The sequence below is a fragment of the Corvus moneduloides genome, chromosome 6, assembly GCF_009650955.1.
Source record: "Corvus moneduloides isolate bCorMon1 chromosome 6, bCorMon1.pri, whole genome shotgun sequence".
Lineage (NCBI taxonomy): Eukaryota > Metazoa > Chordata > Aves > Passeriformes > Corvidae > Corvus > Corvus moneduloides.
Genome location: NC_045481.1, coordinates 61,660,851 through 61,679,826, shown reverse-complemented (window position 1 = coordinate 61,679,826; position 18,976 = coordinate 61,660,851). Strand labels below are relative to the sequence as shown.

The 18,976-nt window shown below is 45.4% G+C and overlaps 1 protein-coding gene and 1 long non-coding RNA gene across 2 annotated transcripts; one reads left to right on the top strand and one right to left on the bottom strand.

Moving 5' to 3' along the window:
• Window positions 1-3,204: 3,204 nt before the first annotated feature.
• Window positions 3,205-6,000, top strand: LOC116446183. Its single transcript, XR_004241076.1, has 2 exons — window positions 3,205-3,770; window positions 5,403-6,000. It is a non-coding gene; the product is annotated as an uncharacterized LOC116446183 (long non-coding RNA).
• A 9,038-nt stretch (window positions 6,001-15,038) lies between these two features.
• FADD (Fas associated via death domain) lies at window positions 15,039-18,551 on the bottom strand. The gene is made up of 2 exons (XM_032112795.1): window positions 18,037-18,551; window positions 15,039-17,722 (listed from the first exon to the last, which is right to left on the bottom strand). Exons 1-2 carry the CDS (start codon window positions 18,413-18,415, stop codon window positions 17,436-17,438), a joined length of 666 nt encoding a protein of 221 aa, XP_031968686.1. The 5' UTR covers window positions 18,416-18,551; the 3' UTR covers window positions 15,039-17,435.
• Between the last annotated feature and the right edge of the window lie 425 nt (window positions 18,552-18,976).

The window sequence follows — 18,976 nt, the reverse complement described above, 5'->3', positions numbered from 1 at the left end:
GCCCCGCAGTCGCAGCCCGTGCCGGGGCCTGCGTGTCGCGTCAGGGCCCGGGCGGGCGCGGAGCGGGATCGCAGCGCCTCGCCCGGCCCCGGCTGCCCCCGCCCCTCCCAGCGCCTCGGGTACCCCGAGTCCTTCTCCTGTTCCGGTCACTTCGGTTCAGGAAGGACACCGAGGGGCTGGAGCGAGTCCAGAGGAGGGAATGGAGCTGGGGAAGGGTCTGGAGCACCAGGAGAGGCTGAGGGAGCTGGGGGGCTCAGCCTCGACAAAAGCGGGGGACGTTATCACTCTCTACAGCTCCCTGGCAGGAGGCTGTGGCCGAGTTGGTCTCTTTTCCCAGACAACAAGTGACAGGACAAGAGGACATAGTCTTGAGCTGCCAGGGGGTGTTTAGGATGGATATTAGGAAGAATTCCTTTGCAGAAGGGTGATTAGACATCGGAATGAGCTGCCTGGGCAGGTGCTGGAGTCACCGTCCCCGGAGGTGTTTAAGGAAGGCCTGGACACGGCGCTCGCTGCCATCGCCTGGTTGGCACGGTGGTGTTTGGTCATAGACTGGACTCAATGATCCCAGAGGTCTTCTCCAACCTAATAAATTCTGCGATTCTGTGGAGCGGAGCCACCAGGTCCGAGCACAGCTCCAGTGGGGGGCGACTTCACTGACATAGCCTGTTCTCCACAGGAAACTGGGTTTGCCTACACTGAGTATTATTTGTCCAAAACACCACATAAATGTTTTTCCGCTTGCGTGTCTATAGCTTTTACTCTCTTCCTGGAGCCTTCACCGTGCCTGTGAGTTGAAGGTTGAAGTTTGCAGGCAAAGCTTAGAAAACTCACTTCCCTCTCTTCACATTTGTGTTACCACCCTGAATGAAGCATTTGCATTTTGGACCCTATTGTTGCTTTTGCAGTGGAAGGCTTTAAAAGCCATCAAGGGCCAGTTACGCAGACAGAGGTAAGTCATGCCAAAAAGTGGCAGTCCCTGCACAGAAGGTTCTGCAGATTTGTGGCTGGATTATGTGGATTAATTTGTAAACACAACATCCCGACACCTAGCACTGGATAGAAAGGATTGCTAATGAGTCGGTCTTCCTTTCCTCACATACGAAATTCTTTACAAGTTTTCTACGTTGTGCCCTTTCCCTTTGGTATCTGAGTGAATCCAGGTCACATTTTTTTAAGCTTTCTCTCTACAGCCGTGAGGTCTAGATTACTTTTCTTTCCTCCTGAAGTTTCTAATGTAATCCCATGACTCTGGGAGCTGGAACTTTGAGGGAAAAGCCAAATAGGATGATGCACATTCAAATCACGAGTTCTGCCAAATATTGGCTAGCAGAAATTTAACGCTGAATATCCGAAGAACTGAAGTCTGACTTTTCAGTGTAGGAAGAGTAGCAAAAAGATCCCAAAATGAATTGTTATGAATTAGCTTGTACATAGGTAAATGCTTTTATTTATAAGCTTTGATCCAGATTACTTTCAGTAGATGAAGAAGACTTCAAGCTAAGCAGCTGCCAGGGCAGCATCTTCAAAATAACCTGCTCCAGCAAAACCAAGACAAGGCTGGAAAATGAAGTGGAATTTATGGCTGTGTGAAAAAAACCACCTTTTCACTTCAACTCATCACACATAAAAAATGAAAATTAATAATGTTGGTAGAAAGATTGATCTGGCCTGATTTGGTTTGTGTTCAACACATGAGTCAAATGGAGACTTTGTGGATGAAAGGGCAAAAGGTTAAAGACTGCAATGGGCACGGAGTTGATAATCTCTCTCAAACTGGACACTGCAATATATCCAGTCAGATTAACTGATCTCAGAGCCAGGTCATGTGGAATAAATTAATAAGTGAACCTCGGTATTCACGTAGATCCTAAAACATGGAATTACATTTTCTCTCAGCCTGGGATGCCTTGGAATGTGTGTTTTTCTTCTGAAACTAAGTTTTGGTTTGTCCTTAGATGGTTAAAACCAAAAAATGAAGATTCATACCGTGCTATAATCCTGTTTCATTATGAAAGCAAAGAACCTACCACACAATTCTGAATGGAGAATAAATATGGATCAGCTCCCTATATTAATTTTCACTTCACCCAGTTTGTTAATGAGGCACAGACACTCACATTTGGCTTGCTCAGCTCCTCACATCCGTGGCTGGATTTCCCATCTAAGAGGCAGGAGGTTTTAGCTGCAGACCCTCCTCAGCCTCAAGGAGTTGTCACCTTTATCTCTGTCACCCTCAAATCACTGTGTACACAGGTTTCAGGGCAGGGTGGAAATGCCAGTGGTTAGGCACTTTCTTGAGAAATGGGTTTCAGCCTCGGGTGGGAACAGAGTTCCCATAGCATATAAATGTCTGCTATATGAGAAGGAGGCACTGTAAAGAGCCAGGTACTTATTCATGCCCAAAAGGATGGCTTAGTCCAGGAGGGAACCTACATCCAGAATATCCCAGCTAAGGAATATGCCTCCCACATGGCATACTGCAAATACCTTCCTTAGGCGCCACGCTCTGGGAATGCCACACGGAGCCCAGACCGTGGATACGGCAGAATTGCTGAGATGCCCCAAAAACGCCCAAAAGGCCTGACTTTAAAGCCAATTCCTACTCCCATGTGCAGTCCACCAAAGCTGGGACCAGATCAGTGTAGAGCCAGAACTTGAAATTCCAGAGAAAAAGTGAATAACCAGGTCTTTGCATAGTGCTCCGTGCTGCACAAAACACACATGGAATGATAAAGTCAGAACTCCCAGGCTCTGCAAATACCAGAATATTTCTCAGTCCTATTTACTTTGTAGTACAAGGAAAACAGTTTCCTTATTTTCCTTCCTCCTGGGCATGTAACCCAGGATATACCATCCGACATGAAGAGGCACCAGCAGCTCAGATCTTTTTAATTAACTGAGTGTGATGTGTCTTTTGTAAGTTCAGCAAGAGGCCTGGCTCCCTGTCCATGTCATTTAGTGAGATGTAGCACTTGTGGATGTGTCTGGAAAGAGCCCCACATACATCAGCTGACAGCAAAGTAATCAGTTCAGAAACCCAGGTTAAATCTCCCTCCACTCTTTGCACCTCAGAAACCACACGCTGAAATTCAAACAAAGGCTGTTAAAAACAGGGAGGGGGGGGGGGGGGGGGAAGGTTTCCTTTCCTGTCACATGATAAATTAGATCCTAATGTTTATCCAAGCTCAGCAAAGCAGCCAGCTCTTCCTGCCAGCCAGTGCTGCGGGGTGAGGAGTGGGGTCGGGCCGGAGCTGCCCTGCCGTGGGCTCTGAGGACAAACACCTGCTGCCAGCCGGGCCGGGCTGCCCGCGCACCCTGCTCGCCTCGCCCGCCGCCTTCTCTGCCCACTGAGGGCTTCACGCTTCATCTGTGCTGAAATTTCCTTTGTCAGCCTCAGAGCCACCCCACGCTAGCACAAAACCTCTGCTGAAAATAGTCCAAGATCGCCTACGCAGTTTTCTTCCCCTCCGAGCCGAGCTGACGGTACCTTATTTACTCCTTGTCCTTTACAAATGACTTAATGACTTAGCAGCAAGATGCATTTTGAACACATTTCAGGCATTTCATACTGAAATGAATAGATGCAAGGACAGGATTTTTGCCAGCAGCACTGATTATCCTTTTGTCAGTAGATAGACGTGACCCGGACCATTCTGTTACCATAAGAAACGTCTCCAGAGGTTTCTAGACAGAGGAGACACTTTGCCTGAGGGAGAAGGAATGAGAGGGAAGAGGATGGAAGGTGGCCTGTGGAGAAGAGGACGGAGGTAATTAATGGTTATGCCCACGTATAAAGATAAGTGCCCCAGTAAATGTGTCAGCCCTTGGGCAATGGAAGCCACGACTTCTACAAACCCCAACGCAGTTCTTGACATCGACATTTTATTTATATAATGCGGGTCTACGTGGATCTGTGCCGGATTCAGGCAGGTGTAAAGCAAATGGGAATTGGCTGCTCTGAAGCTGAAGAGGGTTTTTTGAGTTGGACTTAGGAAGAAAAGTCTCCACAAAGCCGCTGGAGACATGGAGAGGACTCTTCAAACACCAGATGAACTTACACAATTTATTTTAGTGGGAATCATACGTATGTCAAGACCATAAATATTTTCAAATGTAGCTGTTACTCCTGCAACCAAAACCACATATTCTCACTCAAGTACAAACCTGCTGAACTCGAAAAGGCTTTCAGCTTAGTTTCAGCTTCAGTTGTGCAATTTGCAGTTCAGAATTATTGCAGCTGTTGTCTTTTTTGTGTGGATTTACAGCAGCAGAAATCCCCTTGAGCTAGAAGGAATTTCTAAAGCCAAGTATCATTTATTTCAATGTGAAATGAAATACACTGCTAATATCTAATGCAAACGTAGTACATTCCCTCGGTGTAGACTGATTTCAGCACGTCTTCAGACAGTTTATAGCTATAATGAAAGGTATCGACCTAAAAGTGCATTCAGTTGCAAGTTCAGGGCAATGGAGTTGCACATTATTTAGTTAAGCATTTTTAAAAAGATACTTTTCATAAAGGCCATATTTGTGTGACGTAGCTGTGAATAACATTGGAAGAAGAAACTGAAGGGTTCAGAACCAGCTGTGATAATGCAGCTCCTGCCTAACTAGAACAGGTCTGGATACATTCCACCTGGCTGACCACCTACAGCATGAACCCATTTACCCTGGGTTGCCTCTGTAATCAGTGGAGCGAGAGAACCACTCCATGGGAGGAGTGATTCAGACCTTTGGTGTGGTCCATGAATCACCTGCTTGAGGTGCCTGTCTGTTCCCATTGACTGCAGAGGGAGCCCAGGGCAGCCGGACTCTTGCCGTGGGAGCTGTGCTCGGGTGTCTGAAGCAGCGTGAGATGAATCTGGATGCTGGATATGTGTGAGACCAGCACAGCTGCTTGCTGTAGGAAAGCAAGGAAAATGAATGTGACTGTCCTCAGAAATGAATAGGGCTGTTACTGGCTTCATTGCCGCGGATTTAGCAGCCCAGGGTTTTCTGTCTCAGTAATTTTAGCTGGTCTGCAATTCAATTACTGTCTTTGCAAGACTGGAGCCTAGAGCTTCAGAGCCATGGCAGCCTCTCAGGGCAGAGAATCACAGAAACACAGAATGGTTTGGGTTGGCAGGGACCTTAAAGATGATCCAGTTCCAACCCCCTGCCATGGGCAGGGACACCTTCCCCTAGACCAGATTGCTCCAAGCCCTGTCCAGCCTGGTCTTGAACACCTCCAGGGATGGGGAGTCTATAACCTCTCTGGGCAGCCTGTGCCAGTGCCTTATCACCCTCTCAGCAAAGAATGTATTTCTTATATCTAATCTAAACCCACCCTCCTTCAGCTTGAGGCCATTTCCCCTTGTCACTCTGCCCTTGCCCAAAGTCCCTCTCCATCTCTCTTGTAGCCCTTTTAGGTACTGCAAAGGGCTGTAAGGTCTCCCCAGAGCCTTTTCTTCTCCGGGATGAACAGTCCCAACTCCCTCAGCCTGTCTTCATTCCAAGAGAAAAGAATGATGTTGTTTTTATTCTGAACCCCCTGAATACGCACACAGCGATCCCAGAATGAACTCTGCAGACACTGAACCTTTCACCTCTTCTCAGGACCACAAGAGAGAACAGCTGGGGTCTACCTGGATCGCTTCAATGTGGAGGCTTCAGCTTTTAGAATGTTTTGAGACCTGCTACGAGAAAAATAAAAAGATTGCATTATTTTAATAATATATTTAATAAACTTTATAAATAATCCAACTACAGAAAACAAAAAGGATTTGCATGTGAAGTAACACTTCTGTTCCTGTACATCGGTGTTTGAAGGAAAAAAATAGGGGCTTTTTTCTGCTTTGTCTGCTATGCAAAGACTCCTACTGTTTCAAGTGGCTTTGGAGTAGGCACTAAGCAAAGTGGACCATGATTTCTATGTACTCAGTGTCCTCTACTATTAGTCCTTCATACTGTAGTAAAGTAGATAAAAGCATTTGAAAAATAAAGAGATCTCAAATAGCACTTAAGCCTATTTTTAATCCTTACCTGACTAGATTTCAAGTGATAACATACCTTTCATTACATGCACATTGCCTGCATGAAATTGTTTGCAGCAATCACCACCTTCATTATTCAGATGCACACTGAATTGAAGCATTAACCCGTGTGTGCAAAGATAATAATGTTGGGAAGGCATTAGTCCCAAATCATATATGTGGGACAAGGCTGAAGGATCTTTCTGTACAACCAGCTTCAGCTTACAGGCAAATGAAAATGTAAACAACACTTGCAGTGAATCACCAGTTTATGTATGAGTTAAAATGTTTATTTTCACCATTTTAGAGCTCCCCACTGTCTTCACAGTATTTACTAGAAATATTAATTTGCTGAAATGAATTGGCTGAGAGGGTGACTAAAAACCAACATGGCCTCAAAATGAGTCATAAAGCAAACTGCAACAGATAAAAATTATTAAAACTACGGACACTTGCAATGGCAACAGTGTGTTTGGCAAAAAAACATCTCCAGTTTCAAGGTGAACCTAAGGCTCAGGTGAAATTGTCTGCCATTAGATATGGTGTATTAAAGTGCTGTTAAAGTTCAGTTCCCAATATTATTTCCTGTTCTGACTAGTAGCAATTTTGCCTAGGCAACCAGGTTATTTCAGACTAAATCTCACCTTTGGCGTTTGGAGAAGAAGGTTATTAGGTCAGGATCCGACACGGAAAAATGAGTATAGGTATAAGCCATCTAATGGGAACCGTTCAGCTCGGACCACCTACCAGCAGCCTGAAGCAGCAGAGTGACATTTAAAAGCAATCAGAGTCAGAAGAAAACCTTCAGGGAAAACAGACAATACTTCAGAAAAAGCAGCTGTACATTCGCCAGAGGGAAAAAACACAAGACCTTTGGGAGCAGTGCTCAAGTCAACTTGAAATAAATACCAAGAAAAAGAATGGAAATATAGTAAGTGGGGCTTCTTTTTAAGTAAATTCCTTCCCCACTTGCTTCTATATTGGCCTGTCCTTACCTGTCAGTGTTGTCCCTGTGCTGGGAGTGGTCTCACCCTTAGCTTTTGAGCAAAATTCCCTGCAAATCCATAAACCAGGAGCACACAGCACACAGCCTGGGTGAGACATGCTGTGGGGAGGAGATCCTCATGGAGAAGGCATGCCAACAGGAGCAGGAGCTGCCTTTGCACTGCCTTGCCCATATGGGCTATCCCTACTGCTGGACTCACAGTGCCCTAAAGTAAGGCAGTTTTAGGATTCCTGTCTGAAATTATAATTTCATTGTTACTACGATACCCTAATTTTGAGATAAATGTGTTAAGGATGCTTAAGTCCTTATGGAACCATCTCTTTTTTTAATAATGAATAAAAAGAGTGAAGCCTTGCATCCCTTCTTGGCTGGCAGAGTGTCTGTTGCTAATCTGGCCCAATTTATCTTCCCTCTACACAGAAATCTCCTCTGTAAAACTTATGGTCAGCTCATACTGCCTCCTCTGGCTGGAGTGTGGCTTTGTGTGTGCAGCTCGTGCTGCTCAACCCATCCCTGTGGGTCACTCCGAGTTCAGGCCCCTTACAGGAATGTCTTTGTCTGCACCTGAGGTTTGATCCGGTGTGTCCTCAGCTGCAATTGAGGTCTCCACGTGTAGTCTTTTGGCTCAGCTACCAACAAAAGGTTTGTCCCTGCCTTGTGCCAGATAACGCTCTTAGTCACTCAAGTGTTCCTTTTCCCTTTTTCTGTTTGCCTGAATGCCTTGTTCCTTTGCACAGAGGTATTTACACAGCTCTTGTCAAATTGCAATTAATTAAGGCTGGCTGTTACTAAATAAAAAGTCATTTACTATCTAACTGCTGCAGGTAAGATGACATGGCATGTAACTTGGAAAAAAAACCAAGAGAAAAAGGTATGAGAAGTTGTCCTCTCCCTGTTCCTGGTTAGGAATCATCATTTCTAGGAGGGTGGACAAACAGCTGAACAAACCTTGTCATTGTCTTATGCTAATCCTTAAATGAAGTGAGAATAACACGTGTAAGATATAAAAGGGAATAACTCATAATAGAAGAAAGCAGCAGCCCTGTTACTGTTCATCTGTGCCGTAACAAGCAGGGGAAACGATTTATTTCGAAACTAAATTCCCTGTTCTCCTGAACACGGTTCATATTAAAGACCCTTTGACCACACCATCTGTTTGCATTGTAATCCACATCTAAAAGAGTCAACAGCAGTATTGACTCACGAGCTGGTTCTAGCTTAGGCCTGCGAGTTAAGCTCCCACAGCACACTTAAGCTTTTGCACAAAGAGCCGCAGGAACACTTCTCACCTTTTCCTTTCGTGTTACGATCAATCATCCAGTACTCCAAACACAGCTCAGGTCCTCCCCCCAGTGCAAACAAACTTCTGTCTTCCCTTTGTCTCTCAAACAACTTTCAATAACAATGCCGAAAACTTCCAGGAATCATTAGCATTTCTTCGTACCCAAATGGGAAATATTAAGTCTAGCCAAGGTGAGATTAACTTGGCAGTTTCAGTCTGGTGAAGTGCTGCCCTCGCCACAACAGCCATCGAGGAACTTGGCACTAACTCGCTCTTTGTACTTTTTACCTGTGAAGCCAAAGGCTGAAGTGGCAGGGACTCACCTGCCCTGGGCTGGAATCCTTTATGGCACTGGAAAAGCACAAGGAGAGTGAGAGAAGGACTCTTCTATTCACTCTGGCTACGTATAATTTCTAAATTTTTACTGTTAGATGATTTCCTCGGTGTCTCCAGCTGCTGCCTGCGAAAGCAGAAGCAACGGGGAACAGAACAGAAGGTTCATTTCAGCATCCCAGGTTTTGAATTGACCCAAAACACTAGACTGAAGGAAAATGCTGAAAATCACAGTAACTGCTCTAGTGTACACCAGGAATTAAGCCAATTCTCGCATTTAAAGCTGTGAGAGTAAAACAATGGCTCAAAATCACTCCTGCTCTGGCTGATCCTGGAGATGCAGCAGCTGCCTCTGGATTTGTACTTATTTTTAATGAGTTGGCCCAGAAATACCACCTTTGTTTCTAACAAAATTAGGCTGCTCTTGGAGATTGCCATAGGGATGTATTTCCTTACAGACACAGCATATACAGGACAGCCAGAAGCTGGAGAAGCAGTGTTGAGACATAGCCCTGTCAGGAAAATCTTGTTTTCCAGATTATATCAAATAACTTTACTGAAGGGTGTGTGTGTGTGTGCATTTGGATACACACACTATATACACACAGATACGTGGATATACACACACACAAGCGCATATCAGGATTTGGGAGGCACGTAATTTTCATGTCCAAAACTTTCTTTCTCTCCTATAATTAAATGTGCAGTTTCCTTTCACCAAAACAACCTGGCACCAGTTTGATTTTAATATATCTTTAAGCCATGTACAAACAGTGAGGTTCCTTGCATGAATATTCGGCATTTACCTGCCACATGCCCATGGATATTCAGAAAAACAGGGAATATTCAGGTGTAAGTGATACAACAAAAAGTCCTGCAGTACCAGATTTTTGCTGTAAACAGAATCATCAAATTTTATGCCAGCCAAAACAGTGATAATTTAAATTTTTATCTCTCAAATCCAGCAATGCTTTGCTGGATTGGGTTGTTTTATGCTGTCAAGGTCAGGATGTATAGTAACAGCAATGGGGATGGTTCCTGACTCCCAGTTTTCAGTGCTCATGGAGATAACGTCTCAGTTACAGGCAAAATGCTGCAGAAAAGCCTCTGTATACAGACACCAGCTAGGTCATAGCAAGGTTTCTGAGTGCACAAAGGAAGGGTTTTTCAGCTCCTAGGGTTCACTTTGGTTCCATGATTTAGAGGCTTTTTTTGTCTGCCTTCAATAATGCCACCTTTGTAGTACCAAAACACACGGCCGGGAGAAGCTGGCAGCTCTCTGTGGCCAGCAGCTCCCTCATTCCCTCCCTTTGCATGGAAAAAAATAAACAAACCCAAAGCAGGAAGCTGCCACTGCTGCTGTGACATCTGACATGGTTCAAAACCAGGATACTCCCTGACCTGCCTACAGGTGCCGTGGCAATTCCACCCGTGCCCGTTTTTCCCTAGCTGAGGTTGTCGTATCCTATTTGAATGCATTAAAACCCGCTGGAACAGGCTGCCTGAATAACCAGGGGTCATTCAAGAACTGTCAGAGTCCTCTTCAAAGCACCAAGAAAACGAGTGTTTGTCCTCCCTCAGGCCTGTGTGTTGGAATTATCCAGCATTTAATGATGAGTTGGGGGATGAGTTTGCGGGAAGGAGATAAGGGATGAAAGTAACCTTTTAAAGGAGAAAATGGGACAAGCCTATGGGGCACTTCAGGTACCCTTTAAATAAAAGAAACTGGGATCTGATTTCTCTGTAATTCCTTCTCTAATTCCTCTGAATTAGCCTGTGGGAACTTCTCACCCCTCAGGAAACAAATTGAGCTCCCCACAAGTCAGACCTGAGGAACAGACATCAGACTTGCTGGTGAGGCCCCTTCTGGCAGAAGACCTGGCTCAAACCTAATTGAATCACACATTATTAAAGAAATCACCTTCAAAAAACGTCAGTTCAACCTAAATTCAGGCAAACCTAATAGTAATACCCCATAAACCAGTGAAAATACTAACCTAGGAAATGGACAAACACTATGTGTGAAAGCAAACTCAGGATTTTCAAAGGTGTTGGTTGACATTAAATTTGGTTAAGTAGCTGTGTGATGGCATCTTCTCTGAGACTGTTGGTCTAGACACCTCTGAAAACCTTAATTCACAGGAGTCAAATCTGCCCCTGGCTTTCAAGCTGCAAAATGATCTGGTCCTTTCACACTGCTCAGCATCTTACCCAGTGGAAGTGATTACTGGAGTCAGGAATTTCTAGAGCTGAGGATTTCTCTCTCTGGTGAGGATTCCCACCTCCACTCCCACTTTAAGGTAAATTAGGCGAAAGAAGGAGATATTCCTAGGGAGAAAATCATGATCAGGTACCTTATGCCATGCTCAAGCTGCTTTTCTTTACCCCCAGTAGCTGGAGGGAGCACAGGCATCAGTCCCATATGCCGAGGAGCTCAAGGATTATTTGGACCCTTGGCTGAGCACTTTCATTCCCCAGCATGTTATTTCTGTACTGGATGCAGGGTGGGGAGAAAAAGGGTCCCGTCCACAGAATTATTCTTAAAATCAAAAGCCAGGGTTTGGGGGTGCCTCTTGCTCAGGTCCAACATGAAAATAAGGGGTTTAAATTCTTACTCAGCCATTGAGTCACGTGAGTAAAAGTTTGAAGTGAGGCAGGGCTGGAGAGCTTTGACCATGAAATTCCAGGAATTAAGGGGAAAAGATACTGCATGAAGTGCCTTATAAACACAGTCCTGTAAGATACAGTGCAACATTTAATAGCCCTGAAAAGTCACAGGCTGGATGCAGAATTTGACGTTCTGATTTAAAGATTCAGACATTAGTTCTTCAGCATGAAGCCAGTATTTTTATATTTATTTTTTTTGTAAAAAATAGAATATGGTTTACAGAAAATCGTATGAGCAGGTCCACAGTGAATAACTTATTTAGGTGGCGTGTAACAGAGCTGCACACAGCCGTTAGCTAGAAATGTGCACTTTGCTGGCCTTAGCTCTAATTAATTTTAATTCATCTGCATATAAAATAGCTGCTTCATGCACCAACATGCAGCTACACGCACAAGCTGGAGCTTCACCATTCCAGCTGGAAACAGAAATGGGAGCACCGTGTGCTAATCTTAATATTTAGCCTTAATATTTAGCCCTGCTCTCTCACGTCATGTTCCAGGGAGAAGTGGAACCGAGGGAATTCGTCAAGAAATTTTCATTTTCCATTCCTGCCCTCGGATTTTGGGTTCCTGACATGGTCACTGAGTGGAGCCTGCAGCAAATCCCGCAATCAGTAAGGGCTTCCCAGCACCGTGCGGCTGGCTGGGATGGCCAGGAGGCAGCGTGCTGCAGCCACATGGCCCGTGGACTGCCGTGCACTCGGATTGCCATGGCAACCCCGGCTTTGGGGGGAATTCAGGCTATCCCGGCTTTCCCACGTTAGGGACTTCACAGCCAAGAAGCTGTGAATAAATTCTGCTTACGCTGAGCAGAACATAAATTAAACAATGTGGGATGTGAGGCACAGACCTGCCAGTGCTGCACCCTTTTAATTCACATTTTCTCCACAATTTTTGTTCACAAATTGGCAATATGCCTGGGAGTGACAGAAAGCACCTCTCAGGAGATGACTGGGAGGGAAACAAAGATAAGATTTAGCTCAATTGTTCACATACAGACATTAGTGGCAAGAACAGTTTTATAGTTTCATTTTTATGTCAAACCTTTCTCACACTTTGTATGCTGTCTACAAAATCTCGTACCAGGTTTGCATACAAAAATCACCAACTTCTGTACAGAAATTTAATCTTTATTCATCCCTTTAGACAAACTTTTGCCACAGGTGGTGTGTACCCTTGCAGAATGGCTGCTACAACCCTATTAAAAGTTAGACCCCAGTAAGAACTGGTCCCAGATTAAATTCTTATTTAATTCTTTATTAAATTTCTTATTTATATTCTTTATTAAATTCTTATTTAATTGAATTAAATTCAATTTTTTTTTAAGTTAATACTCCTGCTGGGATCCATAGCAATAGCAGAATTAAGAAATGGAAAAGGAAACATTATAAAGATGGTGAGCATTTTTAATGGCAAGATGATTGCTTTCTGTAGAAGTTCTCGAAAGCCAGGCTCGCCTGTGAATAAAACACCTCCCACACAAAGTCCCAGTTGGGTGTTTTTTACATCTGCCATGACAAAGGTCCAGTTCTGTGTCTGTGTAACTTCACACAGCACCAGAGCCTGCTCTGAAGGCTTCGACATTATGTAGTAAATAAAATACACCAGTCTGGCAACTTTCTGAAGCATTCGGCAGAGATACAAAGTTGACGTTAGGCTGCTTTCCTTAGCAAAGGCACTTTTTTATTCCATTGCACTGGAGACATCTCAAGGCCTCCCTTAGAGCTGCCATTTTTTTATAGAGTAGAGAGCACACACAAAGCCGTTCACTTTGCTACAAGAGCTGGTTACTGAGAGCTGCTGTGCCCTGCCCCAAACACAGCACAGCAAACCGAAAGAAAGGAGAGCCGAGCTGCCATCCACGCAGCAGCTCTATACACACAGAGCACTTGGAAACCCATGAAAAGGCTTTCAGCTTCCAAACCCGATCAAATCAGAGAAATGACCACATTCCAACTCAACCAGGATGGCCAACTTCAGGGACTTTAGCGGTGTCTATTACATCACGCTTCACAAGAACAAGCCTGCTGTTTTCTCTTCAGCCTGCTTTAAGAAAGGCATGTGTAATGCTCTCAGGAATGAGGCAGGAGCAGGAACGCTTCTGTGGACGGGACTCTTTAATGATTAAGAGTCGGTTCCCCGCAGATTCCCACGCAGAGACCTGCATGACTCTGCCTTTCCCAGCAGCCGAGTAAAGCTCAGCTTCCCTCTCCCCGAACCTACAGTTCCCAGCACACATTGGCAACACGCCCTGTTGCTGTGAAGCAATCCTCCGCTGCGACAGGTTTTGTTGAAACAGATTCTCCAAAAGTTCCTGAACCTCTACTCACAACTCCTTCCCCTAGCCCTCAGCTCACCCCCACAATTCCTATTTTCGTGGTTGAAGCAGTGAACTAATTTCTCTCAATTCCACCAGAGCACCAAAACACTGGCAGAGAAAAGCAATAAATCAAAGAGGGAAGACAGCCTACAAAAATATTTGTGCTGGAACACATTTTAAGGACATAGGTGATTCATGCAGAAGAAGAAGGCCACAAGGCAGTGATTAGAAATAAATTTGAATTGAAAAATACTCAGCCAAAAAGCCTAAATTAAGAACATGCTGAGCAGCAGAGAGAGCTTGGAGACACAGTCTGTGTTATTAAGCTTTCTGCATTAAACAATTAAATGAAGCAATTAGATTTCAGAAAGGAGGCAATTATTTTAGGAATGAAACAAAGGCTGGAGGAAATGCAGCTGCCTGTGTGTGGAGAATGGAGAAAAGGAAAGCAAAGCACTGCATTTGAAATGTTCACAACAACCAATTTGCGTAAGAGGATTTTTAATTAATGGTCTAGGAAACTTCTTTTTAACTCAGTAATGAAAATAATGCGATTTAAGAAAAACACCTCAATATGTGATTATAATTGGTATCTTCAAAAATCATAGGCAATGGGAAGCAAGTGCTGAAAGGGACCGGGAAGTGACATGGAAAAACAATCCTCCAAGAAGAGAATTCTCCCAAGATGGCACTTTTAACTCTCCACATGTTTTGATGTGCTGTTTTCTCAAGGCTGTGAGGAAAGATGACTCTCACGAGACCAAAAGGAAAAGGTTTGAGTAATTCCTCACAGGCAGATCTTCTTGCAGAGCATCCTAAAGGACTTGATAAAATGGGTAATTAAGTTATTTGTCTTACTCATTCACAGCTTTAAGTGCAGGCTGACACTCCACAGAGCACCCAAACCTCTGACAATTTGCTCTGAGCACGTCCTCTAAAAGCCTGACCAAGCTTAGACTAAACTGGAAGCCGTGCTTTTAATTAATCATAAAACAAATATAACATCCTCAGCACAGCATGGCTACCAGAGGAAAAGGTAAGGAAACCTACCCACAGGCAGCCTGTCTCCCAAGCACACTGGGACTCGATTTTAGGCTCCTGAGGGCTGGCAGAGAATCTTTTTTTCCTTACACCTCCCTGAGTGACAGCATTCAAACGCTGCTGCTACTGCTGCTGCTGCTGCTGCTGCTGCTGCTGCTGGAAAAGTGCAGCCTGTTTAGCACTTCTGAGAAACTCAATGACAAAACACTTTGCTTTTTTTCTTTCATGTCCCAAGGAGGGCACTTGGTAACACAATGCCTGTTTAGCACCACTCCTTGCCTTCAAAGTGTCCTTAACATCCACCTTCTCCCAATCAGAGATCTCACTGCAGACAGCAATCCCATCAAACAAGAAGAAAGCCCAGTTCCATTTATCTTGGTTTTTAAGGAATTCTTTTTAATGAATTGTACCAAAAATTACACAATATAAAGCTTTAATTCAAGTTATAAAAATATGTATATGAGTTCAAAGTGTGTAATTTGAAAATAGAAGATTGCCAGCTGGATCAGAAAACATTCCCTTACAAACTGCACTCTTTCCCCTTATCCCTCCTCCCAATAAAAATATTTTGTTTCCTTCTTTTCAGTTGATTTTGCTCTCACATAAACAACATTTTAATCTCGCATAAAAACAGTCTTAATTGGCCCTGAGGTACTGCACAGATTGATGCAGTCCAGGTCATTGCTTTCATACACAGTAAAAGGATGTACAAAATCTCTGAAGAAACGAGGTTTTTATCTTCTGAAGCAGAATATTTCTTGTAGCTGATGAGTCCTTGGCTACAACTAACAGGTTATTCCAACTGATTCCCAAAATATCCTCGTTGTATGCAGTAGGCAGTATGCTCTTCCCATTCCACATAAATCTCCTCTGTGAAGCAGAAGACTCATTAAAAGTGGGTAAGAAAGGCACTTTAGCAGAGAGATTGGACTTGGAGCTGTTGCAGCACTCGCATAACTCACTCCACTTCTCTGCTCTGCTCCCAAGGATTGCTCAGAGGCAGGAAGGAAAAATTCCTGGAGCAATCCTTTTCTTTACATACTGCAGAATGGATACTGCTGGTGTCTGTGGAACAAAAACCTCCAAAACACTTGAGCTGGTCATTCAGCTGAAGCTCAGCATCTCCTCCTGGGAGCCTGGAACTGGCAACTGATACAAGTAGAGGGAATAAGAATGTGGAGAACTCTGCCTGCCCAAAAGGCAGACAGGTGGCATCTCCTGTATTACCCTTTGCTTGGATACACTCACTGGTATTTAACATACCACAGGTGGAAAGATACTGAGAATCAACATGCAATCCCAATGGTTTGGGCTGGAAGGGACCTTAAAGATCATCCAGTTCCAACCAGGGACACCTTACACTCGGCCAGGTTGCTCCAGGTCCCATCCAGCCTGGCCTTGAGCACTTCTAGGAATGTGGAGATAAATCACTGAAGAGGAAAAAAAAGCCCTGACTGAAACGATTTTTCTATCATGTGAACTTACAGCAGTTTCCATTCACTACAATTCAGTATTCAAGCCTCAGTGTTTGAGCAAGAGGCACCAAGTGCAATGAAAACCTGACAACTGTCAGTGTCATGACGCTTCTGCAGAGCACTGACAAGTTACCTGCTGACACCCGGCTTTCACAGCAATGGCACCACACAAAAACAACTTGGAAGGAGCTGGAAGTCCCACAGGTGCAGCAGCAATAAAACCTCTTCCAGTCTCTAGCCAGGCACTTGGCAGGATGTTTGCAGAAACACACGATGCTACAACTGTTCAAGCAAGAATGATTTCAGAGGATTCTCCCCCCTGGCACAGGGGATGGTCCCCAGAGGCCTCTACAGCCCTGCACGTCCTGGACTGAGCCATTGTGCAGTTTCTCCAGCCTTAGGTCAGGCAGGAAGGCCATGGACTGAAGTTTGTTCCAGATTAAAGCTGAGAACTGCACCTGGTCTGGCTCATACATCCTGTTCCCTCACACCTTCCAGCACCCACGAGCAGCCTCTCTGTGACAGAGGGCATGGGAGGATTCCCAGCAAGGAACCCCAAAGCACTCACAGCTTTGAAAAGAGGCTGCTGCAAACATCTGTGAGACACAATCACTTGGATAGGTTCAGGAGAACACTTCCTTCAGGATGCTGAAGGCACTTGGTGCAGACATTGGATTTAGTTTTCAAACCCAAGGCACATTTTTTTTTGTTCCAAGAAAGAGCCACCACAATATTTAAGGCCCTCTTGCACTGCAGTCTGAGGTTACAGTTGTCTTAATATCCCTTGATGGAGAGCAAATATATTTGACAAATTACCTAAGATATTATCTTATGCTACTCCAGAAGAAAAGCCAGCACCCAGCTGAGAAGTTTACTCCTTCTCCCTTTCACACTAAATGTATAATAGGCCACCAAAAAAAAAAAAAAAATCCAACCTCTCCATGAAATTTTAAATTCCAGTTGCCTCAGAAGTGTCCCATGGATGTATTTTCATGGAGATGTATCTGAAAAGGGCCTTGCAGCAAAGCAAATCTTTCCAGGTAGGTGGCAGAACAAAAGTGTAAGAATTTTCTACAAAATGGAGTTCAGGTCTTGTGAAAGTTAAAGTATCTTGAAGGAAGCATCAAACTACAAAGTGTTCCCTGAAAGGAATCTGTTTCAATGTCAATTTTCATCTGAGCACAAATTAACTTACTAAGGCACATAAATTAATGGCATGGCAAGCAAACAGTGGTAATTATTTTGGTTCACAAGAGAAGGCACTTTGACTTTTTTCATTCATATTTTTACACTGATTTCATCTGGCTCCAGTGTTCAGCTGTGAGATCTTCTCTTCAACCATGTCTGCCACCAAATTCAGGCTGCAGCCCCGCAGGGCTTTAATTAAGTCAGCCACCTTTGCATCCTTCCCCTTCCACCTCTGCCACTCCCGAAGTGCCTGAACAAGCTGTTCATACAAATTAAATCGATGGGCTGCCTCTATCCTGTCCAGCTTCACCTCCGGCATTCCAAGTTCTCGCATCAGCTTCTTCCACTCTTTCCCAACGTTGTCACATATGACAGCACTAGCTGCCTTCAGGAGACCTGAAACAGCAGACGCAGATCAAGTCAGCCATGGATTTATTAAGAAATATAAGACAATGTTTAGAAGTTGTCGGTTTTTTGGTCCTGTTTCAGCAAAATGCCACTACTCTTGTTGCACTGCACATACTGAGAGTTCTAAAGAATAGAATAGATAGAATTGGAATCCCAAAAGACAACACAAAAGGAAGATAAAAAGAGGGGAAATAATTCCACGCCGGAAAGCCGTCTGTGTACACATTTACTGGGGCTGCTGGGCAGCGATATACACGGGGATGTAACTGTTTATAACCACATACATATAATAATCCACCTACCTTTTTCATGCACATCTGGCTGACCATCAGGAGCATGAGGTTCTTCCTCTTCGAACTGCACCAGCTGTGCCACCAAGTCGTCCCTATCGATGTGCTGCAGCAGCTTTCTCAGGAATTCCAGGCTGCCGCTCGAGATCTCCTGCTGCTCCATCAGGATGCTGAAGAGTTCCCGGCCGCTTTGCACCGTCTCAAGCTTTCGCTTCCTAATTTTGTCGCGGCAGAGGAACTTCATGGCGGAGAGCTCCGTCTCCGACAGGCCCGAGGAGATGGAGTGCAGCAGGCTCAGGAAAGGATTCACGGCGCCCGGGCCGGCGCCGGGCACAGGCCGCGCGGGGGGCACTTCGGCGTCCCGTCCCCACCCTCCCGAGGGGAAATCCATTGCTGCCTGCGCAGAGCGACTTCCTGGGAACACGGAGAGACAGCGGGGAGACGACACCGGGAAGACGGAGACGGAGACCGAAACCGACCCGGCCCGGCCCCGCCGCGATGGCCGCGACCCGCGCCCGGAACTCACGTGACCCCGCGGGTTTCCCGCGCCCCGCCCGCCCCAAGATGGCGGCCGCGCTGCCGCCCGTGAGGGTGGAGGGTTCGTGCCCTCGCCGCCGCCTACCCCGGGGTTGGGGAGCCGCTGCCCCGACCTCCCCGCGAGGCGAACGGGCTTGTTTGGTGCTGCTGAATGCAGAGCGTGTGTTGGAGCCGAGCTCGGCCCGGTCCGTGTCCGGCTGCAGCAGAGCCCCCCGTGCCTCAGCGCCTCAGCCCTGGCCAGGTCCCAGAATCACAGAATCGCAGAACCAATTCGGTTGGAAAAGACCTCGGAGACCATGGAGTCCAGTCTATGAGCGAACACCACCGTGTCAACCAGACCGTGGCCCTGAGAGCCACACCCATCGTTAAGCACCACCAGGGACGGTGACACCGCCGCCTCCCTGGGCAGCCCGTT